This window comes from Sorex araneus, chromosome 6 (genome assembly GCF_027595985.1).
Source record: "Sorex araneus isolate mSorAra2 chromosome 6, mSorAra2.pri, whole genome shotgun sequence".
In the NCBI taxonomy this organism is placed as follows: domain Eukaryota; kingdom Metazoa; phylum Chordata; class Mammalia; order Eulipotyphla; family Soricidae; genus Sorex; species Sorex araneus.
In genome coordinates, this window is record NC_073307.1 from 159,459,525 (window position 1) to 159,487,503 (window position 27,979).

At 68.0% G+C, this 27,979-nt stretch overlaps 1 protein-coding gene across 4 annotated transcripts; it reads left to right on the forward strand.

The window, feature by feature from the left end:
• On the forward strand, positions 1-27,971 carry MYRF (myelin regulatory factor). Of its 4 annotated transcripts, none has more exons than XM_055143145.1 (27): positions 1-154; positions 9,076-9,163; positions 9,259-9,507; positions 11,938-11,999; positions 12,760-13,054; positions 13,977-14,233; positions 14,329-14,452; positions 15,771-15,966; positions 16,698-16,774; positions 17,255-17,365; positions 17,627-17,717; positions 17,945-18,145; positions 18,816-18,927; positions 19,309-19,418; positions 19,658-19,818; positions 19,914-19,986; positions 20,347-20,435; positions 20,831-20,899; positions 21,134-21,214; positions 21,355-21,443; positions 21,524-21,688; positions 22,431-22,682; positions 24,384-24,471; positions 24,586-24,660; positions 24,845-24,950; positions 25,853-25,927; positions 26,214-27,971. In XM_055143145.1, the coding sequence occupies exons 1-27, from the start codon at positions 109-111 to the stop codon at positions 26,292-26,294; spliced, it is 3,423 nt and encodes a 1,140-aa protein (XP_054999120.1). In that variant the 5' UTR covers positions 1-108; the 3' UTR covers positions 26,295-27,971. The 4 variants fall into 4 exon arrangements, with proteins under 4 accessions (XP_054999120.1, XP_054999121.1, XP_054999122.1 ...); XM_055143146.1 differs by having other exon boundaries at positions 21,358-21,443; XM_055143147.1 differs by lacking the exon at positions 21,134-21,214 and having other exon boundaries at positions 21,358-21,443.
• Positions 27,972-27,979: the final 8 nt, after the last annotated feature.

A 27,979-nucleotide genomic window follows, 5' to 3' on the forward strand; every position in this document is an offset into this window, starting at 1 on the left:
GCAGCCGGAGCGCAGCGGGGACTGTGGCGCGGGCCGCGCCGGCGATGCCGCGCCCCCGGGCCGGGCTGTAGCGGGGCCGCGGCGGAGAGCGCGCCGGGCGGGCGGGCCATGGAGGTGGTGGACGAGACGGAGGCGCTGCAGCGCTTCTTCGAAGGTGAGGGGCGCCGGGACCCCCGGCTCTAGGCTCGGAGACCCCTCCAGGCTGCTCCAGGCTGGCACCGGCGGGGCGCGGGGGGCACGGAGGGGGGCGTGCAGGGCGCGGGACGCGGGTTGGCGAGGGGCGCAGGACACGGGACGCGTGGGCCGAGGGGTGCTGGGGACTCAGTCGCGCGAAGTTGCCTCCCACCCCCCGAAGTTGGGCTGACTCCCCCTAACACAGCTTCCTTGGCGCTCGATCCGATCTCTCGGGGCGCTCGAATCCTGCAGCGCCCCCTCCTTCTGGTACCGCACCCCTGCGCCGCGGTCGGGGGAAACCCATCCCGCGGGCCCATCCTCTGGAGATGGGGACCCCCGCCGGCTTTCCGCCCGCGGTCTTGAGGTATCCCCTCACCATGTGCTCCCAGAGGCTGGGACCCCCCTTCCCCCTGCACACTACCCCCTTCCCGCCTCCCCTCCTGTTTTTCAAGAAGTCACCTCCTGCCTGCCTCCTGCCTGACCTCCAGGCGCTGGGACCTCGCTCCCGTCCTTCCCTGAGACTGGGGGGCGGGGGGCGAGGGGTCTCTCAGGTTTGTTCCCCCCCCCACTAGTAGACTTCGGGGGGCCTTGGACGGGCATGTGCCACCCCTGCCCGGTTTTCCTCCTGAGTTGGACCCCCCTCCCCCAGTCCTGAAGCCGCCTTCTTCGGGGGGGAGGGTTAGGAGACCCCCCACCTGGAGCAGCTCAAGGGTGGCTCCTGCGGGGGCAGGGGCTTGGGGTCTTCCTGGTTGTGCTGTGAGCTGTCCCCCTGCTGCCCCCCACCCAGAGCTGTGCTGGAGCGTGTCTGCTCAGGCTGTGCCCCCGCCCCGCCGGCCCGGGTGGGGCTTCATACACCATATTTGCGTACTGGGGTGGGAGTGTGGTGTTGGGGTCCCCGCCTGGCAGTGCTCTGGGGACCATGCGGTCTTGAGCTGTCTGCGTGGTCTCTGCCCCATCCATCCATCCCAGAGCCAGTGGACCGAGTGTGTGTGTGTGTGTGTGTGTGTGTGTTGGGGGGGGCAAGGTGCAGGCTGACTGCTCCCCACCCCACAGGCCCTCACCGGTGCTTCCAGCCAGGTGGGGGGCCCCTCCGTGGCCCTCTCCACCCCCTGGGGAGCCCAGCCTCTGCCTCCCCGTCTCCCCAGTCCGTTAGCCTCTCCTGCTGCCCAGAGCCCAGGCCCCGGAGCCTTAGGTCGTGGGCGCCTGCCCAGGGCGGCTGGGTGTTCCCGGAGGGAAGCTGGGCTGAGGTGTGGGGCCACAGCGGGGAGGGGGGGCGGGGGGGGCGGGATCCCAGCCCAGGGCTGTCGGGGAGCGAGAAAGCGGCTCTGTGCCCCTGTTTCTCCTTGCCCGTGATCGGGGTGGCGGGGGGGGGGGCCTTTGTCCACCCAGACGAGCCCCCCTCCCCCTTCTCAGGGACCCCCCCAGCACCTCCACAGCCCCACAGGGTTTGGGAAGGAAAAGTGGACCCCGGGGTGTGCGTGGGGGCCCCGCGTCCCAGACCCCCCAACGCGGCCTGCAGGGGCTCCCGGGGGTCTGTGATGGGGGCCTGGGGTGGGGGAGAGTCGTTGTTGCGTCCGGCAGGGGAGCGGGCGGTGAGCTCCTGGCGGTGGGTGGGGGCGGGGCTGACGCCAGGGCTCAGCCATGCAGGGAGATAAGAGGAGACTCAAGAATGTCTGTGGGTGCGGCCAGGGCGCGAGCCAGGGGCCAGGGCCCAGAGGGGCCACGCGGGCTGGCACTGGGGTGGGCTTTGGGGGGCCACCGGCTGGGACGAGGGCTGGCGGAGAGCAGGTGGGCCCAAGTGGGGGGGGGACTGTGAGCCGCTGGGGGGTGCCCCTGAGTGTGGGTACGGGGGGTATGCTTTTGGGGGTGCTGTCCCTCGCCTGGTGTCTGTACTTGGTGCTGGGACCCCCGTTGTCAGCCGGCCCCCACCTGGCCTAGTCTGTATGGCGGGGTGGGGGTGGGGCCCGCGTCCTGGGGAGCAGGGGGGCTGTGCTGCAGGCCGGGGTGCCCTCGTCTGACCCGGCCCGGGCCGGCACACCTGGGCACATGTCCCCGGGTGCTGAGCTGGGAGTGCAGGTGTCTTGTCCTCGACTTGGTGGCCCCCTTGAGGCTGGTACCGCCGGGGGCATGGGGGTGGCCCCCGTGACTGGCCTGCTAATCCCCTGGCAGGGAGACGGCCAGGCTATCTGGAGGGGCCAGCACAGGCCTGCAGAGAGGGGGCACCCGGGCAGGTGCCAGGGCTTGGGGACAGCTGTCTGCATTGCCTTGACCAGCCTGGACAGGGCTGGGCAGCCTGAGGCCCCCGGAGGCTGTGTGGCTCTGGGCAGACTCTTGCTGTCTCTGGGCTGCGAGGAGGGTGGCTCAGTGCGCGGGGTGGGGAGCGGGACCCCCTGGCTTCGGGGCTCCATGGGGCCAGTGTGGACAGCCAGGGGTGCTGGGTCCCCGGCAGGCCCTGCGGAGGCTCCTGAGGTGCAGGGCGCTCTCCCCCCCCCCCCCCCCCCCCGCCTCCAGATCTGACGGGAGTTTCCCAGGAACACAGCAGCGCCCCAGCCTCCAGGGTCCTGGCTTGAAAGCCCCCCGGGGGGCAGAGATGAGCCTTTCCCCAGGGCTGCTGAGCCTAGAGACCGGGTCGTGTAGGGTCACCCCCGCCGGCCTGAAGCACGTCCAGGGACCCGGTCAGTGGGGAGGGCGGGAGGCCCTGACCCCTGGCCCCTGGGGATCGCTGTTGGCCCCCTGGACTCCTGTCCCCATCCGGGGCCCCGGCTGGGGGGTCTGACTCATCCCCGTGTCCCCACACCCAGCTCAGGGCCACCCGGGGTTGTGTGTGTGTGTGTGTGTGTGTGTGGTGCAGGAATCGTTCTCAGGGTCAACGGAGGCAACGCTGGGTGTGTGTGTGAGGGGATGCGGGGGTGCGGGGTGCCCCCGACACTGGCTTTTCGTGGACCGCGACCAGCACGGGTGTGGGGGGGATAGGTTGTCTCTGGCTCGGTCCCTCCTGAGTCGGGGGACGGGGCAGGGCGTGTGGGGGGACAGACAGACAGACAGACAGACAGACAGATGGGCCACGCTGTGCCCCCACTGCCCGGCTCCCCCGGGCTTACCTACCGGCCCTGGGGGCGGGGTGCCGCCGCAGAGGCTGCTGGGAAGGGCCAGCGCGGCTGCTGATTGGCTGCTGCCCTTGGACTTTGCCCTCCCGATAAGGCCGGGCAGGAATTATTAACTAAATCATTAACGGGGCGCCCCGCCCCGCCCTGCCCTTCCTTTCCCAAAACTTCTTCCTTCTCTCCCGCTGCGCCTCAGTTTCCCCTCTGCCTGGGGGGCGGCTGGGGTCAGGGGCGCTGCTGTCCCACTGCCGCCTGTGGGGGGGTGCAGATGGGTGGGGCAAGGAGGGACCCCCTCAACACAGCCCGGGAGTACCAGACACCACCCAGGAGGGCCCCGTGCTCTACTCTGTGTGCCGGGGGCGCATTTGCACCCCAGGGCGCCCCGCTCCGGGCTTCTGCAGGGCGGAGCTGCCCAGGGTGCCGGCCGGGGTGGCCGCTGTGACCCTGAGTCTACAGGCCCGCCTGAGCCCCGTGTCCTACACGTGGACCATTTTCTGCCCTGCCCCCCCAATCTGGTGCTGTGTGTTCAGGACAGCCCCTCACCGTCTCTGGGCCTCACCGGCAGCGGGGCGCCCAGACGTGCTGGGGACGGTGGGGGTTTGGCCTGGAGGTGGGCGGGGACTGGCCTTGCTCCTCGTCCACTCCCTCAGCTCACCGCTGGCCCCGGGGTGCCTCGGAAGCGCAGGGCTGTCCCCACATCCTCCTGAGAGGGGTGTGAGGTGGGAGAGGATGAGGAGGACCCAGGTCACACGGGGCCCTGGGCCCTGCACCTCGGGGTGCCGTGACCCACACCCAGCTCATCCCCGCCCGGGCCCTGGGGTCCCCAGTGAGGAAAGTTGGGGGGCGACGAGCAGGGAGTCGGGGGTGCCATGACAGGCCTCCCCCGACTACCCGTGGTGGGGGCGGGGTATCCAGGCCCCCCTCAGCCTCCTCGCGCCCCCCAGGCCTGAGTGCACACTAGAGCCAGCACCGTCTGTCCTGGTGGGGTTGGGAACCCCCGGGGCCCCCCCAGCCTCTCTGGCTTCTCCCCCCGCCCCCCCCCCCGTGACCTGGAGATGAACCTCAGGGTCATGTCCTGCTAGCCTGGAGACGGGGCTGCTTTGTGGGGGGGGGGCGGTGGACCCCGTCAGAGGCGCCATTTGTGTAGTTGGATCTGGGGGGACGGGGGTGTGTCCGGGTCCCCCCCCGGACCCCCCAAGGCGCGCCTGCTGCTTTCCCTGACCCTGACTGGGTCCCACTCTGCATGGACATGTCCTCCCCCACCCCGCAGGGCAGCTGGGTCCCACTTCAGAGGGACTCAGAGGGTGGGGGGTGGGGGCGGCCGGGCCCAGGAAGGTGGGGGGCAGGGAGGGGGCTTCCGGGGTGGCCCTGGCCACCCACCTGATTTCTCCCCAGCACTTGTCACCTGCTGGAGAGCGGAAGGGAGCGTCTGCCTGGCCCCCCCCTCCACCTGCTGCCGTGTCCCGCATGCCTCCCGGGGCAGGCGGTCGGCTGAGGCTTTGGGCGGAGCGGACAAGCCCATGTTCACACGCGTGCACACACGTGTGCGCCACAGCACAGGCGCCATGGGCTCCCCCAAACCGCAGGCTCCCTCCGGAGGGCACGGGGGGGCTCCCCTGGTGTGGGGCTCCCCGCGGGGGGCTGTGGTGCAGCCTGGTGAGGAGGAGCCGGACGGGTCACGGCATGCGGCCGCAGCGGGGCCGCCGGCTGCAGGCTCTGCTCCATCTCTGACGAGGAGCTGGGTGCGAACCGGGATGCGGCCGCTCCACGGTCGGGGCCCAGCGGACAAAGGCCTCCAGCGCTGTGTCCAGCTGGGTGTGCCCCACGCGCAATGATGTGGCATGTTGACAAGGCGACACTAGCAGCATCACACAGTGGAGCCCAAGGCCGTGGTGGGCCCAAGCTCAAGGCTGAAGCCAGCACTTCCCTGTCAGTCAGTCTCCGGTCAGGTGAACCAAGGTAGAGCGTCCTCATCAAAGGAGGTGAGAGCCTGCACCGCGGCTCCCACTGGGCACCAGGTCGGTTAGTGAGGTCCCGTTGGCGGGTCCCCTATGACCTGGCGATGGAGGAGGGGCGGTTTTGCCCGCTGCAGGGGTGCCTGAGGACGGGGTGATGCCATCCCCGGGCCAGAGGGCAGCGGGGGTCCAACTTCCGAGGGAGGGCAACTGAGCAACCTGGAGAAGCGGCCCACGAAGGTGGGGGGCGGGGAGGGGGCGGGGTCCTGAGGGCAGGACGTGGGGACCCCTCCCGAGTGAGGGCCTCCCCGCGCCCCCGCCCAGCTCAGGTGATGCAGCGGGGACGCCCCTTCGAAGCCTGCCAGAGCTGGCGCCTGGTGTGAGGTGTGATGTGGGCGTCGGGGGCGTTGGGGGCAGGTGGGGGGGGTGGTGGCCCAGGTGCCCGGGCCCCAGGTCCTGCGGGGTGAGGCCCACTCCTCGGGCCTGGCCTGGCCTGCCCACAGCCACGTGGGCCACGGGATTTCCGCCATGTTTGGGGCATGAATTGACAAGTGCCCCATTGACGGGCGGGGGGGGCGGGGGGGCAGGGCACAAGCCTCCCACTGTGCCCGGTCCCCACCCTCCCCGTCCCCCGGGACAATGGCCGAGACTCAGCCAGTGGGCACAGCTGGTGGGGTGGGCGGGCCTGGGCACCAGAGGGGGGCGGGAGGGGCCCAGGGTGGAGGGGCCACCTGGGCCCCCACCTGCCCCCCCCCTGCACCTGCTGCTCTGGCCTGTCCCGCAGCTAGACGGCCGGCCTGGCGGGGAGGGACGGTCGGTCCCCCGCCACGGCCCAGACCCCGGCCTGCGGGAAGGGGCTGCGTCTGGCTCCTGTTACAGGCAGCTCGTAAAGGGCCGGATTAAGGGGGCCGCCGGCCGGCGCAGAGCTCATCGGGGCTCGTACCCGTACCTGGTGGGGCCCGGCCCCACCCAGGACCCCCGCCCCCACCGCGCACGGCCGGCCGGAGGATTCCTAGACGGGGCCAGGGCAGTCTCTGCTCGCGCAGGGTGCATTTATTACCCGCCTGCTGTATGCCCAGACGCTTCCTGCCCGCAGGCTCCTGGTCCCCGCACTGTCCCCTCCTCGGTCACGGACACCTCCCCCCCACTCCCCCCCTGCAGGCCTGGGGTCAGGGAGCCATGAAGCATGTGACGTGGGCGGGGCCTGGGACCATTCCCAGGTGCTGGAGGCCCCCCCAAGACGGTCATAGGGGGTGAGGGACCCCCATCGAGGGGAGGGCAGGCCAGATAGGACCTCCTGGGGGAGCTTCCCGAAGATGGAATCTAGAGAGTGAATGAGTGTTGGCATTCCCCCAGAGGGAACAGCATCGCCCCAGAGGGAACAGCATTCCCCCCAGAAGGAACAGCAGGGAACAGCGTTTCCCCAGAGAAGGAACAGCACTCCCCCTGCAGAGGGAAGTGCATGTTCAAAGGCCCTGAAAAGTGCGATGAGGCCTGAGAGGGATGGAGACTTAGGCCAGACCAGGGAGGGGCCTGAGGGGGGAGGCAGGGAGCAGGAGGGGGCTGGGGGCTGGGGGATTGGCCGTGGGATGCACAGGGCCGTAGCCCGGCAGTACCACTCGCGGGGTGGGGAGCAAGGCCACTCCGCTTCCTGCCAGGCGGCGTCTGCGACTCCCCCACCCCGGCTGGCCCTCCTGGCTGGGGCCTGGGCTCCCGGGGGAGCACGAAGGGGTGTTTCGGGGGGGGGCACAGCGGCAGTGCTCAGAGGTTACTCCTGGCTCTGTGCTCAGGGGCCACAGGGGTGCTGGAGGCTGAACCCAGGTCGGCTGGCTGTGTGTATGGCAAGAGCCTTACCCCGCTGCGAGGTTGCTCCGGCCCCGAGGAGTTTCTCAAGAGACCCTCCAACGCCCCCCCACACCCATCGCCCTGCCCCGCCCCCCCACCCGCGTCCTGGCCCTCCTCCCTCCACCAGGCTCCCGTGCACCCCGGGCCCTGGCACGAGGGGGCCTCCTCCCCCGGCCACATCTGGTTCTCGTTAGGGTCTCCAGGATGCCTCCGGGAGGGCCCCTGCCCAGGGGAGGTGGACGGGAGGATTAGGGGCGATTAGGGGCGGAGGGAGGAGGCGGCTGCTATAAATAGCTCCACCCTACCCCGCCACCCCATCATTCACCCGGGGTTCGAGTCAGCCTCCAGACCCACAGCTTCAGCAGTGCCTGTGGGTGCTGGGGTGCCCCGAGCTTTCTGCTTCCTCTAGGCCCCCCCCACCCGCCAGCCTCCCAGGAGGAGCCACCCGGGAAGTCTCAGCACCGCACCCCCACCCTCTCTCCCCTACCCCGGTCAGGCTGTCCTCACGGCGCTGCCCTGCGGGAGGCGGGAAGCAGACAGGGGGTCTCTGGCCCCGGGGGAGAAGCGGACACTCCTAGCACCGAGTCTGCAGGGGGGCTGGGCAGTGAGACCCCCCAAATATTGGTCTGGCAGCCGCAGGCCGGCAGGGGAGGAGGGGTCAGGCCCTGGGGGACACTGCCCCCCCACGCCCTGATCCACCGCAGCTGGGTCCGAGGCCCCTTTGGTTCGTGGGTGACCAGAACGGGGGCTGGGGGTCCTGGAACCCCGGACTGGGAGAGCCCCCAGAAGCCCAGCCTCCAGGGTGGCCCCATCATCTCTGTCGTGCTGCTTAGGGCCTGTGTGGCCACGGGGCCACCTGGTGGGTGCCTGCGCTCCCCGCTGGGTGAAGCAGGATGGGGGCCCCCCCCCGGGAGGCCCGTCTCAGGCAGCGCGTGACTCTGGGGAGGGCTTAGCCGCACATTAATCACCTAAGCGGGGCTCAGCATTCCTGACATGCCAGCCAGGGCCATGGAGGGGCCGGGGCGAGTGGTTCCCGGGGACCCCGTGGGCAGAGCTGCCCCCTACCCAGGGCTGGTCACCCCGCAGACCCATCCCGAAAACCCGGTGTCAGCTGTTGACGGTGCCGTTTCACTCGCGAGGAGACTGAGGCTCAGAGAGGGTCGGCGAGCTTCCCAAGGTCACACAGCCCAGCGGGGCTAGTGCTTGGACCCGTGCGGGCTCGGTCCCTGGGCCTAGACGCCGGCCTCAGTGGGGCCGCCGCGGGTCAGCGTGTGGGTGGGGCCCTCCCCCATTATCGAGGCTGACGCATCTCTCACGTCAGCCCCCTTATCACCCCGCCCTCTGGCTCGCTGCCCCCCGCACCCCCCCGCAAGGTGACCCCGGGAGGGAGAGGCCAGCCCCGCCTCTGTCCAGCTGCCTCCCAGCGCCCCCGCCTCGGGGGGCCACAGGAGCCCTCACCAGCCCTCCTGCCCCTCTCCGGCCTCTGGAAAACCAGGCTCGGCACCCCCTAACCATGGGCCGTTATGGGGGTGATGGGCATCTCCAAAGAGAGGTGGCCCGCCCCCGGGCAGCCCAACTCCCACCCCCCGGCTCTGCCCTGCCTCTGGGGAGGCCCCAGACTCGGGGACAGCCCAGGGTGTGGGGTCCAGCCCCTCAGTCGGGCCCCCAGGCTCCTGCCGGCAGGAGGATGCTGGACTCACCTCCTCGGAGCCCCCCCACACCACAGGCCGGGGGTGGTCACCTCGTGTTTCAGAGGCGGGAAGGCTGGTGTGGCCCGAGCCCATGGGGACGAGGGACGAGGGACGAGGGACAGGAAGTGCCGTGTGGGACCCCCACGGCCGGGGCCTGCTGGGCTGGAAGCCGTGTTGGCGCTGCTGCTGCAGGGGGGGTCCAAGGGGAAGGTGGAGGGGCTCTTTCCCACGTGGACACCGCTTGGGGGGGCCTGGCCGGCAGGGTGGGGGGCGACCGAGTCCCCCTGACTCGCGGCGTCTCTGCAGGCCACGACATCAATGGGGCCCTGGAGCCGTCCAACATCGACACGAGCATCCTGGAGGAGTACATCAGCAAGGAGGACGCCTCGGACCTGTGAGTCCCGCGGCCTGCTGGGCGCACCCCCCCGCCGCCCGCCCCCCCGGGGAAGGGCCGGGCCTGGGGCGCCCCTGAGCCTCCCTTCTCCGCAGCTGCTTCCCTGACATCGCGGCCCCGGCCGGCGCGGCCTCCTTCCCGCACGGGCAGCCCGCTCTCCCCGGCTCCAGCGGCGTCCACGCGGGCGGGCCCTCCCCGGGCCGCCATGGGCCCCTCGCGCCCCCCAGCTACGGCGCCCCGCTCAACTGCAACAACAACAACGGCCTGGCCGCAGCGCCCAAGCCCTTCCTGGGGGGCTCCGGGCCCCCCATCAAGGCAGAGCCCAAGGCTCCCTACGCCCCAGGGTGAGCGGGGCAGGGGTGCCTAAGGGGGGGAGGGGTCTATCCCCAGGGTGAGCGGGGTGGGGGCTGGGCTGGGGGAGGGGCGTACCCCCCAGGGTGAGTGGGGTGGGGGCTGGGCAGGGGGGAAGGGCGTACCCCCCAGGGTGAGCGGGGTGGGGGCTGGGCCGGGGGGAGGGGCGTACCCCCAGGGTGAGCGGGGTGGGGGCTGGGCCGGGGGGAGGGGCGTACCCCCCAGGGTGAGTGGGGTGGGGGCTGGGCAGGGGGAAGGGCGTACCCCCCAGGGTGAGCGGGGTGCCTATGGTGGGGCGGTGGCTGGCGGGGAAGGGGCCCGGGACCACCCTGAGGTGTGGGGGTGGTTTCGGGGCCTGGCTGGGGGCACAGGGGGGTGAGGGGAGGCAGGAGACAGCCCGGCCCGGTTTTGGGCAGAGGAGCAAGGAGGCGACTCAGTGCTAGAAAAACCCCAGAGCCCCGTGGACAGAGGACGGAGTGGTGAGACTGAAGGCCACAACCGTGCACACTCTGGAGCATGGCTGTCCACACTGGCACACGGCTGTACACACCAGTACATAGCTGCTCACACCAGTACATGGCTGCACACACCAGTACATAGCTGCTCACACTGGCACACGGCTGCACACACCAGTACATAGCTGCTCACACTGGCACACGGCTGCACACACCAGTACCCGTCTGCTCACACCAGCACACAGCTGCACACACCAGTACATGGCTGCACACAGCTGCACAGACTGGCACATGCTTGCACACACTGGCACATGCCTGTATGCACTACATGGCACACACAGGGCACATATGTGCACAAACACTGCACAAAGGCACATATGCACAAGTGAACATGCAAACACATGAACACACATGCACACGGGACAACCAAGTACACACAAACATAGGGCACATGTGTACACACATGAACACATATACATGCTGGGCACATATGTGCATGCATGTACACATATTGTGCACAAACATGAACACACTGCACAAGGACATGTGCACACACAGGACACGTGTACACACAGAGGAACACATAAGTGCATATGCATGGGATACACATGTACAGAGCACACCTGAACACACATGCAGGCCATACAACACATATAGGATGTACAGGCATATAGGTGTCCAGGTCACGGCGCACACACATGCACATAACAGTACCTAGTGACACATGCACTGGCACGCATACACATGGGGCACGTAGGGCATGCATGTGCACACACATACACTATACATACACAGGGCACATAGGACACATGTACACTCACATATTCATATGCTGGGCACATGCATGCATGCACAGGGCATGCAGGGCAAATATACATGCATAGCACACGTGCACACATGCACGGGTAGGGTATGCAGGGCACACACATGCACACACACACACATGCATCTGGCTGCTGCCTCCCTCCTGCACTGCTCCCTGGGCCCAGAGGGCTCCCCAAAGCCTCCCTGTGGAGTCCACGTCAGCCAGGGGCCCCTCCTCCGGAAAGGCCCAAAGGGCCCCGGCCTGAGGGGGCAGGCACTGGTACACCCCCAGGCCCCAGGACAGCCCCACCCACAGCAGGGGCGCAGGGACCTCAGGGGACCAGGTTCTGGGTCCCAGCCTGTGGGAAGGAGCATGACACTGGCCAGCTTGGGCCCATCTCACCCCACGTCCAGCCCCTGCAGTGGCCCCCTATGCCCTGTCAGGGCTGGAGCGTCCGTCTGTCCATCTGTCCCCAGGGCCCAGGCAGGGCAGGGGTGGGACGGTGCCCCGCTTCTCTGCCGCCTTCCCCAGGAGCCGGCTCCTCGAGCCCCTCAAACAGGCCACACCAGGCCCAGGTGTCTAGGGCTGTCGGGGCCTTGCCGGTCCAGCGCCCCTCGGTCCAGAGAGGCCCAGGGAGAGGACAGGCCGGGGTGTGGGCACAGACAGGGCCTCCAGGTGTGGCCACCAGGATGGCCAAGGGCAGGGCCTGGGGGAGGGGCCTCCTGGCCAGGTGAGCTCGGGCCCCACACAGGACGTGTTGACCTCTCAGGGTCGAATTTGTTCTTTTCCCCGAACCACTGATAAAAATAAAGGCAGGAAGAAAATAAACGCACAGGCCGGCGGCACTGGCTCTCTGCCCGGCTCACACCTGCCCGGGGCCGCCTCCCGGCCACCCGCACCCCCGTCCCGGCCCAGCCCCCGGAGCCAGGAAGGGGGCTGGGGCGGGTGCGAGGAGGGGACAGCATGGCCCCTTGGGGACCCCGGGGTGTACCTGCATCCTTGTGACCTCACCGGGGACCCTGGGACTGACCTCCGGCCCCGACTCGGTCAGAGGGTGTGCATGGCAGGACCCTGAGGCCCGCTGCCCAGGTCGGGACAGAGAAACACCCGAGGGTGCTGCTCGCCCACTGGCCTCTCCCGCCCCCCCCCCCGACTCCCCACAGCACGCTGCCAGACTCGCCCCCCGACTCGGGCTCTGAGGCCTACTCCCCCCCGCAGGTGAACGGTGAGTCCCAGGGTGCCGCCCTCCCGGGCCCGGCGAGTGGTTGGGGCGGCCTTATCGGGGAGGGAGGAGGCCGGGCCGGCCGGCCACCCCGCGGGCCGCATTATCACTGCTCAAATACTCTGGGTGCTGCTTCGGTTCCGGGCGGGTGGGGAGCAGGGTCCCCGCGGGATGCCCCCCCGCCTGGCGCCTGCTGCGCCATCATGGACGCGCCCTTCGGCGGTAAGTGGCCGGTGGTGGCCGGGGAGGCCCCCCGCACCTGGGTGGGTGAACGGGGGTGCTCGGAGATGGAAGGCGCCAGAAGGGGCAAGGGAGCCAGAGGACGCTAGGCACAGCCAGAATGGGGTCAAGAGTTCTGTTTATCTTACCAAAAACATCTCTGGAATGCCTCCCGGGGAACAAAGGAGGGGCCTCCCCCCTCAGGCTGGGGGGCTGGTCCCTGGCCTGCTCGAGGGGCTGCTGCGGCCTGGGCGGTGGGGGGCCGTGGCAGGGCCGGGGTCCCGGAAGATCCTTCCTGAGGCCTGGAGGAAGCTGCCGGCCACACTGGGAGGTGGCTGGTGTGGGGGGGGGGAGGGGGACGGGGAAGGCGCTGGCCAGGATGCGTGGACAGGCCTGGACGTGGTGGTCACACACACTGCGGGGGGGGGGGGGGGCCAAGGCCCAGCCACTTCCCACGTGGGGTGGGGGGGGTGGGGGCGGATAGCCCCAGGCCCGGGCCAGCGGGCGAGCTGGGGACTGACGCCCACCCCCACCTCTCCCGCAGACCCCCATCTCCTGCGCACCCTGACCCCCGACACCCTGTGCCACGTGGGCGTGGCCTCCCGCCTGGAGCACCCGCCTCCCCCTCCCGCCCACCTGCCCGGCCCCCCGCCGCCGCCGCCGCCCCCGCCGCCCCCGCCGCCCCCACCCCACTACCCGGTGCTGCAGCGGGAGCTGTACATGAAGGCGGAGCCCCCCCTGCCCCCCTACGCGGCCATGGGGCAGGGGCTCGTGCCCCCCGACCTCCACCACACCCCACAGTCGCAGATGTTACACCAGCTGCTGCAGCACGGAGCTGAGTAAGCGACCCCCTGGCTGGGCCGCGGGGAGGGAGGGTCTCCTCTGCGGGCGGAAGTGCCCAGTGCGGTCACTGCCCCTGGCCGCTGGCCTGCCCCGCATGGGCAGACTGGGAAAGTGGGCTTCTGAGAAGGGGAACTGCTGGCCCAGGTCCCGAGCTGGACAGGGCCCTGGAGCGCTGACCGCTGACCACCTCCCCACCGCCCCCAGACCCTGAAACTTTCCCCGCCATCTGGGGTAGGGGGGGGGGGCTGCGGCCCCAGCCAAGGGCCAGGCCAGGCCCTGTTGGAGAGTTGCTGAGAGGTTTAGCGCCAGGAGGGGCCCGAGCCTTGGTACAGCGGGGAGGGCACTTGTCTTAGACGCAGCCCACCCAGGTTCCGTCCCCGGCGCCCCGGCATGGTCCCCTGAGCCCTGGCAGGCGTGATCCCAGCCCTGCCAGGAGTACGCCCGGAGCACTGCTGGGTGTGGCCCCCAAACTAAGCAAATAGAGTACGAATGACAAAGAGAAAGAGTTAGAGCAGAGCCAGATTGCAGCGCCCAGATGTTTTGTAACCTAGAAGTGGGATCCGGGCTGGACCTGCCGCCCCCAAACCTTCTACCTCCTCCCCGGCTGGAAAAAAAAAAAAAAAACAGCCTGGTGCCAGAGGCTGTGTGGTGCCGCCGTGGGTGGGGGCTGACGTCTGTCCAGGCCCTTTGATGAAGGGGACCACCCTGGGGTGGGGTGACCGGGGTCTCATCACTCCCCTGCCCACCCCCCACCAGGTCCAGTGTGGAGCCCCGTGGCTGGGCCTGTGGGGGTGACTCCGGCCCTCCCCAAGGGTTAGGGAGGACAGAAATGGGGTGCCAGCGGGGTGATGAGGGGCAGGGAGGCAGGGCGGACTGTGGCCGGAGCCCTCCACGGTGCCCACCTCTGTCCCCCCCCAGGGTCCCCCCACACCTCTCCAAGAAGAGGAAGCACTCGGAATCGCCCCCCAGCACCCTCAACGCCCAGATGCTGAACGGAATGATCAAACAGGAGCCGGGGACCGGGACTTCCTTGCCGCCCCCCCACCCCAGCCGCGCCCCGTCCCCGCCCTGGCCCCCCCAGGGCCCGCTGTCCCCGGGGGGGCCTGGCTCCTTGCCCCTCAGCATTGCCCGCGTGCAGACGCCGCCTTGGCACCCGCCGGGCGCACCCTCGCCAGGTAGAGCGGGTGGGTGGGGGGCGCACTGCCCCGCGGCGGGGGTGGGGTGGGGGGCCCCAGGCGGCGGCGCCCACGTCACGCCGGTGCCCCCCCAGGGATCCTGCAGGACAGCGACAGTCTCAGCGGCTCCTACCTGGACCCCAACTACCAGTCTATCAAGTGGCAGCCGCACCAGCAGAGCAAGTGGGCCACGCTGTGCGACGCTAACTACAAGGAGCTGTGAGTCCCGCCCTCCCTGCGCGGGGACGCGGCCTCGGGCCTGGCGCCCGCTGCTGCCCACCCCGGCTTCCTAAGAAGTGGGTGTTTCCGGGCGGGCCGGGCGGGTGCGCATGCGCACTCACCGGGGGAGAAGTGGGTGTTTTCTGATCGCCCCCCCACCTCCTCCCCCTCCTCCTCCCCACATTCCTGGAAGGTAGCCGGAAGCTGTCCTCTGAGCGGGAAGGGCCCATCAGGGGTGGGGCGCTGCCCGGCCAGGCCCAGGCCCAGGCCCAGGCCCCGGCTGCCCTCCCCACCCTGCCGGGCGTCCAGCCCCCGCCTGGCCCAGAGCATGCTGGGATTGCTCCCCTGAAGGCCGGCGGAGCGCAAGGGGGTGCCCAGTGGGGCTCCCCTCATTTCGCTCTGGACACGTGGCGCTGAGACCAGCCGCAGGGGTGCAGGGGTGTCCTGGGTGCAGTGGGATTCTTAGCCAGAAGCTCTCGGGACAGGGAGAGTGTGTGTTTGTGTGTGTGTGTGTGTGCGCGCGCGCACGTGGGGGGAGAGTGACAGTCCCTGGAGGCCCCATCAGGGCAGGGGGTCCCCCAGGTGTCATAGCAACCGTGCCACACCAAGCCCCATGCCTGGACACTGGCCGCGGACCCCCCTTTTGGCCCCGGCCTTGCTGCACACATCAGCCTGGCCCGAAGCTTCTCCCCAAAGCTGAGGACATTCTGCCTGCCCGGCTTCCTCCAGGCAGGCCCCGGACATCTAGGAAGGGACAGGCATGGGGCGGGGGGGGGGGGGGCGCCCTTTCTTTGCTGCCACTTAGAATCAATCCCCCTCCGAGGGCCCAGACTTGGAAAACCCCCCTGGTAACAGAGCGGTAAACCAAGGCAGAGAGAACCTAGGGAGCCCCACGTGCTCTTCCCCCCCTCAGCCCCAGGGTGGTGGGGGGTGTTGGAATGAGGATGAGGATGTGGGGGCTTCAGCCTTAGTGCAGAGCTGGCGGCGCCTGGTTCCACCGTTTCCATGGCAACCAGCTGACAGGCCAGTGAGGCTCCCCAGACCTCTCCCCTCTCACCCCATCTCCTGAGCGCGGGCGGGCGGGCGGGTGGGGGCAGCCTCCTGGGCTGGAGCCAAGTGTGGCGAGGGGCTGTCCAGGCCCCCCCCCCACCCACCCACCCTGCTCCCCGCCATCTGGCCCCACCTGCACTCAAAGCCGCCCGTGGGCTCGGTTGCTCTTTCTGCAAAGTGATGGGAGGTGGGAAGGGGGTTGGTGCAGGCCGTGGGGGGCCCTGCTGGGGGAGGACCCGGGATGAGTGTCGTCCTGCACCGCCCCCAGGCCCATGCTCACCTACCGCGTGGACGCAGACAAGGGCTTCAACTTCTCGGTGGGCGACGACGCGTTCGTGTGCCAGAAGAAGAACCACTTCCAGGTGACGGTGTACATCGGCATGCTGGGCGAGCCCAAGTTCGTGAAGACGCCCGAGGGCCTCAAGCCCCTGGACTGCTTCTACCTCAAGCTGCACGGAGTGAAGGCACGTTGGGGCGCGGCGGGGGCGGGGGGGCGGGGGGGCGTGACTGCTCCCGGGTCAGGCCCACGGGCCTCCTGCGCTCCCGCCCCGGCTCTGGGACCTCACCCGCCCGTGCGACCCCGCGTGTAACCCCTCTGCCAGCCACCTCGGCTCCTCAGCTCCCTGCAAATGTGGGCCCCCCCTGCTCGCTCCTGGGGGGGGATCCTCCCTGTGCCTTCACGTCTGCTGGTCCTCACTCCCCGTGCCCTGCCCTGGCGTCCTTATGCCCCGTGGAAGCTGACGGAACCTTCCACCAGGTTCCTCATTCATTCTCCGCCCGCGTCTCCGCGCCCCAAGTGGGGTGCACCGCTGGAGGGGCTGGGGGGGGGCTGTGGGTGTGGGGAGACCTGGGGGAGGTGAGGGGGCTCGGGTGTGAGTGGGTGTGGGGGGGCAGATTTGGGGGTGCTGACGTGGGACAAGGTAGGGACCCTGGAGGGGTGGGGTGGGGGAGAGTGCTGTCAGAGAAGCCACCCGATCTGGTGGGGAGGGGTGGCCGTGCCTCAGTTTCCTCAGGCTGGGGTGCTGGAGGGGAGCGGCCAGGTGGGGCGGCCGTGCCTCAGTTTCCTCAGGCTGAGGTGCTGGAGGGGAGCGGCCAGGTGGGGCAACCGTGCCTCAGTTTCCTTAGGCTGAGGTGCTGGAGGGGAGCGGCCAGGTGGGGCGCCGGGCCCTGAGGTGCCGTGTGTGCTCGCCCGCAGCTGGAGGCCCTGAACCAGTCCATCAACATCGAGCAGTCCCAGTCCGACCGCAGCAAGAGGCCCTTCAACCCCGTCACGTGAGTGCCATGCCGCGGGGGCTGCGGCGTGAGCCCGTGAGTGCATGTGTCTGTGTATACACGTGTGCCTGTATGTGTATATGTGTGACTACATACGGGTGTATACCTGTGCATGCGTGTATACATGTGGGCATAGATGTGCATGCATGTGATGTATGTGCGTGCGTGTGTGTGGCGTCTGTGCTGCATGTGCCTGTATGTGTGAGGTATTTGTGTGCACGTGTGTGCGTGATGTCTGTTTCTGTGGTGTGTGTGCATGTATGTATAATGTATGTGTGTGTATGCGTGTGTGTGTGTGTGTGTGTGTGTGTGTGTGTGTGTAACACCAGAGGCCCAACCGAGGACGGGCTCTGGCGCTGAGGGGGGCCAGGCGGGTGCCCTCAGTGGCCACTTCCCGCACACCCCTGACCCAGTGCCCCCGGAGGCCTTGCTCCCTGCCCCTTGCACCCCTTTGCCTGAGCACCCCCTCCTTCTCTGCAGGGTCAACCTGCCCCCTGAGCAGGTCACGAAGGTGACGGTGGGGCGGCTGCACTTCAGCGAGACCACCGCCAACAACATGCGCAAGAAGGGCAAGCCCAACCCGGACCAGAGGTGAGCAGCTGACCCTGCACCAGCCCCCGACCCGGAGCAGGAGGGACGGGAGGGGTGGGGGGGACACCCCCCAGAGATGGGTAGATGAGGGGCGGAGACCCAGCATAGCGGCTGGGCTGAGCTCTCGCTCTCTCCTGGGCGCTGGGCCACTTCTGCCCCCTAGTGGACACGCAGTGGGGCAGAGCCGGCAGTCCTGCCATGCACGGGGAAGGGGCGCAGAAGGCAGGACCCCGGTGTCTCTGAGACCCCTGTGCGCACCAGGTATTTCATGCTGGTGGTGGCGCTGCAGGCGCACGCGCAGAACCAGAACTACACGCTGGCCGCCCAGATCTCGGAGCGCATCATCGTGCGGGTGAGGGTCCCGTCCCCTAACTGGGAGAAACAGCTCCCTGCCCCGCGCACTGCCGGGTGCTGACCCTGCGGGGCACTGACGCTGTGGCCCTGGGCAAGGCTCGCACCCTCGGGGCACCCCGACAGGTGCTGGGGGCCTGCTGGGTTGCCAGGCGAGGGCTGGAGGCTGTGGGTGTCTCCCCCGCTCCCCGCTGCCACCTCCTTCTGATCCAACCCCAATCCTGCTAGGCCTCCAACCCAGGCCAGTTTGAGAGTGACAGCGACGTGCTGTGGCAGCGGGCACAGGTGCCCGATACTGTCTTCCACCATGGCCGTGTGGGCATCAACACGGACCGGCCCGACGAAGCGCTGGTCGTGCATGGCAACGTCAAGGTTATGGGCTCGCTCATGCACCCCTCGGACCTGCGCGCCAAGGAGCACGTGCAGGAGGTGGGGTGGGGCTGAGGCGGGGCAGAAGCAGAGGCGGGGCTGGTAGTGGTGGGGCTTACGGGGGCGTGGCCAAAAGGATCTTATGGGCGTGGTTAGATGGGGCGGGGCGCAGTGGGTGTGGCTAGATAGGGTGCGGCTAAGGTGGGTGTGGCTAGGTAGGGCGGAGCTCTAGATGCGGGTGTAGCTAGATGGGGGCGGGACCCTGTAGCCAGGGCTGCACGTGGGTGTGGCTCTATAGCCTAGGGGGCGGAGCTCTAGGGGGTGTGTCTGGTAAGGGGCAGGGCCACAGTGGGTGTGGCTAGATGGGGCGAGCTCTAGATGGGGTGTGACTACATAGGGGTGGGGTTCTAGGGGTGTGTGTGTGTGTGTGTGTGTGTGTGTGTGTGTGTGTGGTGGTGGGCGGGGCTACGGGTGGACGTGGCTAGATGGGGCGGGCTTTAGAAGGGGTGTGTCTGCGGGTGGGCGGGGCTACAGGTGGGTGTGGTTAGGTGTGGGCGGTGCCCACTGGGGGCGGGGTCAGACAGCAGGCGGGGCTGTAAGGGGAGTAGGTGGGCCTGGGCCCCTGGGTTCTCAGGATCCCAGGACCTGGATGGCGAATCCGCCCCTCCACTCTAGCCTCCGTGCCGCTGCCCACTGCTCGGTGCTCAGTGTGTGCCCTGCTCCCACGCAGGTGGACACGACCGAGCAGCTGAAGCGGATCTCGCGCATGCGGCTGGTGCATTACCGATATAAGCCTGAGTTTGCGGCCACCGCTGGCATTGAGGCCACCTCCCCCGAGACGGGTAGGGAGCCCCTCACGGTGCAACACCATGACTTCGCCCCCACCCCCAAAAAAAAGCCTGCCATCCGGAGCATTACATCCAGGAACCCTCCCCTTGGCCCTGGAACTGTGCCTCCCTTCTAGAAGTTTCTCCCGCGCCCAGAAAATCATCTATCTCAGCTGACCTGGGCTCTTTCCTCCCTTGACACTGGAGTTCAGGAATGGGGGTGCCAGGACTCATGATTGTCCGTCCAGGGCTCCGGGTGCCTGGATACCCGCCACCCCAGCTGTGACCTCCCTGGGAACACTTGTTCTCGTCCAGGGCCCCGGGGCAGCTCGGGCGCCTTCCCTGAGGGGCTGTGGGTAGGTCTCTCCACACACTTAGTGTCCCCCCCGCCCCCAGGCGTCATTGCCCAGGAGGTGAAGGAGATTCTTCCCGAGGCCGTGAAGGACTCCGGAGATGTGGTGTTTGCCAACGGGAAGACCATCGAGAACTTCCTGGTGGTGAACAAGGTCTGTGGAGCCCTGGGGGGCATCGGCGCCTTCAGCCCCACATGGCGCGGGGCCTACAGGGAGAGGGGGGGGAGAGGCCTCCTGTACCCCTCCACATGGGCGTCCCGGGATCATTCCTCTCCAAAGCAGGGGGGGGGCCCACTAAGACAGCCGCCTGAGCCTGGAGGCAGTCTGGGGGCACTGAGGCCAGGAGGGGCCGGGGGCTGCTGGGGGCTGACCGTGCCCGTGGCCCCGGGCAGGAGCGGATCTTCATGGAGAATGTGGGGGCTGTGAAGGAGCTGTGCAAACTCACGGACAACCTGGAGACGCGCATCGACGAGCTGGAGCGCTGGAGCCACAAGCTGGCCAAGCTGCGGCGCCTGGACAGCCTCAAGTCCACGGGCAGCTCGGGCGCCTTCAGGTGGGGGGCGGGGGGGGCAGCCGGGCAGGGGCGGCGGCGGCGGCGGGCGAGGCCTCTTCCTGGGGCCACCCCTCACCCTGCTCCTCTTGCTACAGCCATGCCGGGAGCCAGTTCAGCCGGGCAGGCAGCGTCCCCCATAAAAAGAGGCCCCCCAAGGTGGCCGGCAAGGTGAGGGTGGTCAGGAGTGTGTGTGTGTTGAGTGTGTGTGTGTGTGTGTGTGAGTGTATGTGTGTGTGACTGTGTTTATGTGTGTGTATGTGAGCGTGAGTGTGTGACTGTGTTTATGTGTGTGTATGTGAGTGTGTGTGGGGGGGGCGGGAGCTTCCCCCCACCCCACCCCCCCCCGCCCCTCCCTTCCCAGCCTGCATTTCTCCCGGCGCAGCAACGCCAAGTGTTTGTACCCTGGGCCGGATGGAGGCTCGGTCATGCGTCCTCCTCCCGGTCAGCCTGTGCACGCAGAGGGGTGGACAGACTGACGGACGGGACTAAGTCGGATCCTGTCTTTCTCCTCTTTCCCCACGTCCTCAGCCCTCGTCCGTGGTTCCGGACCAGGCGTGCGTCAGCCAGCGCTTCCTGCAGGGGACCATCATCGCGCTGGTGGTAGTTATGGCCTTTAGGTGACTCAGGGGCCTGGGGCCCTGGGGGGGAAGACGCGGAGCTTTTCTGGAATCAGGGGGCTGGGGGCTGGAGCAATAGTACAGCGGGGAGGGCGTTTGCCTTGCACGCGGCCGACCTGGGTTCGATTCCCAACATCCCATATGGTCTCCCGAGCACTGCCAGGAGTGATTCCTGAGTACAAAGCCAGGAGTAAACCCTGTGCACTGCTGGGTGTGACCCAAAAAGCCAAAATAAAAAGAAACCCCGTGGGGTGGAATCAGGGGGCTGAGGTCTCTGGAAGGGAGATGGGGGGGGGGGGGCGCGGTGGGGACGATGTCTAGCCCGGCCCAGCCCCTGCGCCCCTCACTCCGCCCCAGCCCCTGCGCCCCTCACTCCGCCCCCTCTCTGGCCCCAGCGTGGCGTCCATGTCCACTCTGTACGTACTGAGCCTGCGCTCCGAGGAGGACGTGGTGGAGATGGACGGGTAGGTCTCGGGGCTCGCCTGCGGGGCGGGGCTGCCCTCCGGGTCTCAGAGGCAGGCCATGGGGGCGGGGCCCAGGCCGGAACACGGGGACGAGGTGGGGGTGGCCGGCGTGGGATGTGGGGCTCCGTCCGTCCACCCACCGTCCCCCTGGCTCCCGTGCTGTTCCTGACTGTCTCTCTCTCTCTCTCTCCCTCTCTCCCCCTGCACCCCGCTTTCCTCTGCGCGGTCTCTCAGCTCTCTTGCCGTCTCCACTTCCTGTCTCCTGGCCCTGCTCCGGCCCCAGCACCCTGGGGACGGTGAGGCCGAGTGCCCGTGGTATGTGTCTCTGCCAGGCCCCTCGCTCCCTCCTGCCTCTGGCTGCCCTTCTTCCTGCCCCCCCTGACCGCCGTCTCCTGGCCCTCCTTCCCCGGGACTCGCGGCCCGCCCCGCTGAGCTCAGCCCACCCCCTTTCCCAGCAGGTTTAACCAGAACTTCGGGACCACTCAGCTCCGGCAGGCCCCCGTGACCTCAGGACCCCCAGGCACGCAGCCCGCTCTGCTGCTCGGTGGGCACCCAGGAGTCCCTGAGGGGCGTGAGGGGTGGGGGTGTTGCCTGCACCCACTCACTCGCCTCTGGCTTCCGCAGTTCCCACCAGCCTGAGCGGCTTGGACCCGGGGCCAGCCCTCCGCACCTTGGACCTCTGCGCCAGCCGTCCATGCCCCGTGATCTGCTGTGCCTCGACCCCTCCCAGCCCCACGGCCCCCGGCCGCAGCCTGAGCCCCAGCCCCGGTCCCCCCACCAACAGCTCAGGTAGTCAGTGTGAGTGTGTGTGTATGTGTGTGTGCATGTGTGTATGAGTGTGTAAAGGAGTGTGTGCGTGTATGTATATGTGTATGTGTGTGCATGTGTATGTTTGTGTGTGTGAGTGTGTACGTGTATGAGTGTGCATGTGGCGTATATATATGTGTGTGTATGTGTGTGTGCACGTGAGTGTATGAGTGTTTGTGTGTGACTGTACATGTGTGTGAATGTGCATGTGAGTGTATGTGAATGTATGTGTGTGAATGTGTGCATGTGAGTGTATATGTGTGTATGTGAGCGTATGCATGTGTGTGTGTGCATGTATGTGTGTATGAGTGTGTGAGTGTATGAGTGTGTGCATGCGTGTGGGTGAGTGTGTGCATGTGAGTGTATGAGTGTGTGTGTATGAGTGTGTGCATGTATGTGTGTATGAGTGTGTGCAAGCATGTGTATGAGTGTATGTGTGTGTATGTGCATGCGTGTGTATGAGTGTGTGAGTGTGTGTGTGAGTGAGTGAGTGTGTGAGTGTGTATGTGAGTGTGTGAGTGTGTGTAGGAGGTCAGGCTGGCGGTGAGCATGGCAGCCGAGTGCTGGCCCCACGATGGAGGGTTCCCTGGGACCTGGAGCCAGGCCCGGGGAAGTCAGTGGAGAACGTTTCCCTGAGGGGCTGGAGCCTGAGGTCTCCCAGGGCCCACTGGGCTGGGCCAGACAGCCAGCTCCCCCCCCTCAGCCTGTCCCTGTCTGTCCACAGCCCCGAGCCCGGTGGCCCTGCTGCCCGTCACTAACATCAGAGCCAAGTCCTGGGGCATCTCGGCCAACGGCATCGGCCACGCCAGGCCCGCGAAGAGCCCGGCGCCCATGGCCAGCCCTGCCTTCCCCCTGCCCGGCGGGCAGAGCAGAGCCAAGAACAGCCCCAGCCTCGGGCTCCACGGCCGCGCCCGCAGAGGGGCCCCCCAGCCCAGCGCAGGACCCGCGCGGCCCAGCCAGGCCGGGGCCCAGCCAGGTACGCGCCTCCCGCCTGGCCTGGGCAGGGTGAGGAGAGGCGGGCCCACGACATCTGCGGGGCACCAAGTGCCGGGCTCCGAGCAACGCCTTCCTCCCCGGCTTCATTTCGTGCGGTCGTCCTGTGGTCAGCGAGGGGCAGCACCGTCCCGGCTGCCGTGGGTGCTGGCTGCCGTCGTTCCGGGTGGCGTCAGCCCAGGGCTGGCGCTGTTAGATGCCGTTTCGCTTACAAGTCCCAGTTTTCCACCCCTGATGCCCTGTGCCCGAGTCCAGCGAGCGGGTGAGGTGTCTGCCCTGCAGGCACCCAGGGTTCGGTCCCCGCCACCCCACATGGTCCCCCGAGCACCACCAAGACTCATTCCTGAGCACAGAGCCGGGAGTAACCCCTGGTGTGTTCCCCTAAACAAAATTCAACAACAAAAAACGGTTCCCAGCCCCTGCCGGGCCCCGCGTGAGGACGGCGTGTGCCTGCACGGTCTCCTGTCCCTGCGGGAAGGGATGTGCGCTGGCTCGCGCAGGGTTCTGGGGGCGACCGAGCCGGACATGCCCTGGTCCCCCAGGTGCACCCTGCAGCGCAGATGTGAAAACTGGGGCCGGGTGATGAGGCGGCTCGGTCTGGTGTCTGGGGAGAGCGGGGGTGGTCAGGGCGGGCTCCCCGGAGGTGCGGCTGGCGCCCAGTCTCCGAAGGGAGTGGGAGAGGAGCGGGGAGCCCGTGCCCCCTTGTCTGTCTGGCAGCTGTCTGAGGTCCCACTGGGGTCTCTGGGTGCCTGGTTTGTGTCTCACGGAGGTGAAAATGTACCAGCTCCAGGAAAAGAAAAGAAAAATCGGTGCCCCGCACTTCCCTTCTGTGCGGGGCTGGGGTGAGGGTGAGCAGGCCGCCACCCCGCCCGCTGACCGGCCTCTGGAGGCCACAGAGAGGGCCCCGGGTGGGGCAGGGGGTGGCCGAGAAGTAACTGGGAGGGGTCAGCACCCCGATCTGAGTTCGATGACAAGTTGCTACCCCAGGCCATTGGACCTAGGTTCAGAGGTGTCTTGTGGGGTCCTGGTTGTCCTAGACACAGCTCGGAAAGACCGTCCCGGCTCTGGGCGCCCCTGGTCTGTCCAGGACTCGGAGCTCGGCTGGGCCTGTCTCAGGGCCAGTGGGGACGGTGGAGGAGCGGGTGGAACCCCAGGCTTTTTCTAGAATTATCTGCCACTTCTTTTGGCATGTCTTTTGGGTCACACCTGGCTCTGTGCTCAGGGCTCACTCCTGGCTCTGCGCTCGGGGCTGACTCCTGGCTCTGTGCTCGGGGCCTACTCCTGGCTCTGTACTCGGGGCTCACTCCCGGCTCTGTGCTCAGGGCTGACTCCTGGCTCTGTTCATCCTGGCTCTGTGCTCAGGGCTGACTCCTGGCTCTGTGCTCGGAGCTCACTCCTGGCTCTGTGCTCAGAGCTCACACTTGGCTCTGTGCTCAGGGCTGACTCCTGGCTCTGTGCTCGGGGCTCACTCTGGGCTCCGTGGTCAGGGCTCACTCCGGTCAGGACTCAGGGCACCGTGCAGGGTGCCGGGATCAAACCTGGGTTGGCTGCGTGCAAGGCCAACGCCCTCCTGCCCTGCGGTCAGGCACTAGTTCCCGGGCGCTTCATGGCTCGGGGCGGGGTAGGGGGGTTTGCCGGGCGGCCCCAGGCCTGCCCTGAGAGCGGGCATCTCCTCTCCCCCCAGGCGCAGCCCCCGTCCTGAGCTCTGTGCAGCTGCTGGAGAACTCAATGCCCATCACCTCCCAGTACTGTGCCCCAGGAGACGCCTGCAGGTGGGCTCGGACGACCAGCTCTGACCCTTCCCACAGCTGGGGTGGCTGTCCCCGGGCAGGCGGGACGGGGGGTGGGGGGTCCCCTGAGCTGAGGGGCCCGTTGTGTGCCCCCAGGCCCGGAAACGTCACCTACCATATTCCCGTCAGCAGCAGCACCCCCCTGCACCTCAGCCTGACCCTGCAGATGAAGTGAGTGGGGGGGTGTGTGTGCGGGGGGCCCTGGTTCCTCAGGTGCCGCTGGACGAGGGGTCCCGAGGATGCGTCCTTGTCTCCCCGCTGGCGTGCTGCCCCCTTGGGGTGAGGGAGGCCGTGGGGGAGGGGAGCCCTGGGACACCCCCCACCCGGGGCCCTGCTCACTGGGCTTCCCTGCCAGCTCCTCGGCGCCCGTGTCGGTGGTGCTGTGCAGTCTGGCGTCTGAGGAACAGCCGTGCGAGGAGGGGGTCGTGCCACAGAGCCCCCAGCCCCACCAGGACACCCAGGTAGGGGCGCCCGGGTGAGGGGAGGGAGCTGGAGCCTGCGCTTTGGGGTGTGGGCAAGGGGGGTGGGGGGCGGCTCTGCTCACGGGGGGTCACCAGGGAAGACGCGGGACTCGCCCCAGAGGAGGGGTCCTGGGAGTCCGGGCAGGGAGGACAGGCCCAAGGCCGCGTCCTTTTCAGGGGGGACTCCAGCGTGACTTGGGGGAGAAAAGGAGGAGGGGTCCCAGGAGTGGCCTGGCCTGGGGCAGGGCCGGCAGCCCCCCTGGGCCCCTGACCTCAGGCTCAGGGACCCTGCTCTTGGGTCCGTGACCCAGCGCCCCCATGGCCCGTCACCCCAAAACCGGTGACACTCGGCACAATTTAAGGATCTTTTTTTCCCCTCACCTATGCATGGGATTTTCTTCAACAGGCCACTCTTGCTTTTGAGGGGGCCACAGCTGGCAGGGGCCTCGTGTAGGGTGGGGGTTCCCGTATGCAAAGGATGTAGCCTGGCCCTTGGGCAAGTAGTTCCTGGACCCCCTTCAGTGCCAGGTGGGCGGGGGGCAGAGGCGGGCAGACACAGACGCTGCCTGCCAGGTGGGCTCCAGCTGGGGGGAGGGGCAGAGCATAGACACCACAGGAGCCCCAAAGAGGGCCCGAGAGGGAGGAGCACTGGAGGCAGAGTCCCCTGGCCTGGACCGAACCAGGGAGAGCCGGGCTCTGCCACTCAGCCCACAGGGGCCAGGCACTTGCGTCCTCGGGCGGGACTCGGCTGTCAGGTGCCGTGGACTGGGCTCCGTGGGCCCGGAGCACTGGTGGGGCGGGATCGGGGAGCACCTGGCATGGAGTCTGCAGAGTGGGTGCTGCCGTGGGTCAGGGCAGGCAGGGCCCGGGGCCGCCGTCCTCACCCTCTCCCCCCTCCGCAGGGCACCTCGCACCAGTGGCCCGTCACCATCCTGTCTTTCCGGGAGTTCACCTACCACTTCCGGGTGGCACTGCCGGTGAGCTGCCTCCCCCGCCCTCCCCTCCCGCCTGCCTGTGGGCTAGGGGGCAGGGGGCTGGAGCGATAGCACAGCGGGCAGGGCGTCTGCCTTGCACGCAGCCGACCCGGGTTCGATTCCCAGCATCCCATGTGGTCCCCTGAGCACCGCCAGGAGTAATTCCTGAGCATGGAGCCAGGAGAAACCCCTGTGCATCGCCGGGTGTGACTCAAAATGAAAAAAAAAAAAAAAAAAGTGGGGGGTAGGGGTGGGCGGGACCTGACGGCTCCCCTTGCACCCCCGCCAGGGGCAGGCCAACTGCAGCGCAGAGGCCGCGGGCCGGCCGGCCTCCGACTACTACTTCCACTTCTACCGCCTGTGTGACTGAGCCGGCTTGAGCCCGGGTCCGGGGGCCTCGCGCCTCGTCCACACTGGATGCCACGTGTTACACTGGAGCCTGTCCGGCCGCGACATCCCCTTCCCCCTCTGTCCACGGGGGGTGCCCGGAGGCCCGCAAACAAGGAGCACCCCTCTTCCGGGCCTCTGAGAGACAGCAGGGGCCCTGGACGGGGTCTCCGAGGCCTGGCCTGACCCTCCTCGGCCCTCGGAGAGCAGCGGGGGGCGCGGCTGTTACACTGGACTCGGACTGCTAAGCTCTAAGCAAGGCCCAGGAGGTCTCTTTGGCTCACAGGAGCTCCGGGGGTCCAGGAGACCCCCAAGTGCCTTATGAACCGTTAGTGCCTGGCCGAGGCAGCAGGGGCCCGGGGCCAGGTAAGCCTTGGACACGGAGGAGAACCCTGGGAGCACCCGAGGGTGGTGGCCCAGGACTGGGGGTCTCGGGAGTTGTCTGGAGCTTATTGCCCACCCCCCCCCTGCCCCGTACTCTGAGCAGAGCTGGGACCCCCTCGAGGCAGCAGGGCTGTTCTTGGCCAGCGGGGGGATGCAAGCAGCTTTGGCTCCAATTAATGAAATAATTACTAAAATGCACTTAAACCCGGAGTGGAGGGGAGGCGCGGGCGGGGACGCTTTCCGAGGACGCTTCCATCCACTCACAGCCCCCCTCCACGCTCACTGCCCTGCCAATGGCCTCCTGTGTTGGTCCCCGGGGGACCCCCCACCCCCCTGGGCCCAGCTCAGCAGCAGGCCCGTGTGTCCACCCTTCCCTGGCGTGGAGAAGGGGAACGGACACCTCTCGAGTGCCCGGCCCAGAACGTCCAGCTGCTGGGAGGAGGCACGGCCAGCATCGGGCCGTGTCCAGCCGAAGCGTCGGATCCCAAAGCACTTACCCGCGGGCAGGCAGGCGAGGCCAACACCAACTCGGGGCTCGCGGGAGTCCCCGCTGCCCGCGCCCGCCCCAGAGCGACTCCACCACCTCCTTTGGACACAGGGACCCGCCCGGGACGCTTTAAGGTGACCTGCCCCGCAAACAGGGCGGGAATCTGGGGAGTCCTCAGTCTGGGCCCTTCAACTGGAAAATGACCCTCCGCTGCCCCCTGGAGCCCGAGTAACGGCAGCCCCCCGACCCCCCCTTACCCCAGCAACTCGTGGGCAGCTGGCTGTTCCCTGCTTGGGGAGGGGGTCCACAGTGCACGGGACGGGATGGGGGGGCCCGAGCTGGGGCTCCAAGCTGCTCGAGCAGGGCGGGGTCAACCTTGGACCAAAGTTCCCTGAAGCCCCCTCAGGGTAGAAGGGCGTGTGGGACGGTGACCTGGCGGGAAGGCGCGGGCCTGTGAGCACCCGTGGGGTGTTTCGGCTCCCTCCCCAGTGGGGTCTCTGTGGCCCACCCTCCCCGCATTGGCATCGTTCCTGTAGCCACTGGGCTCATCTCCCAAGCTTCAAGCTGTACATAGGACCTCAACGCACAGCCCCCCCACCCCGAAGCCCACGTGTGTCTAGAGCGCCCCTCCCTCCCCCCAGGTAACCCCCACTTCCTGTCCCCGAGCATCTCATATTTATCGTGTGCTGAGCCTGCCCGTGGCGGGCAGGGTCTCGTCCCCCCCAACCCCGACGGTTCTGTTGTGTGAAGGAAATCCTCGTATATAAATAAATGTATGATACGGCTTTGTATCCGAG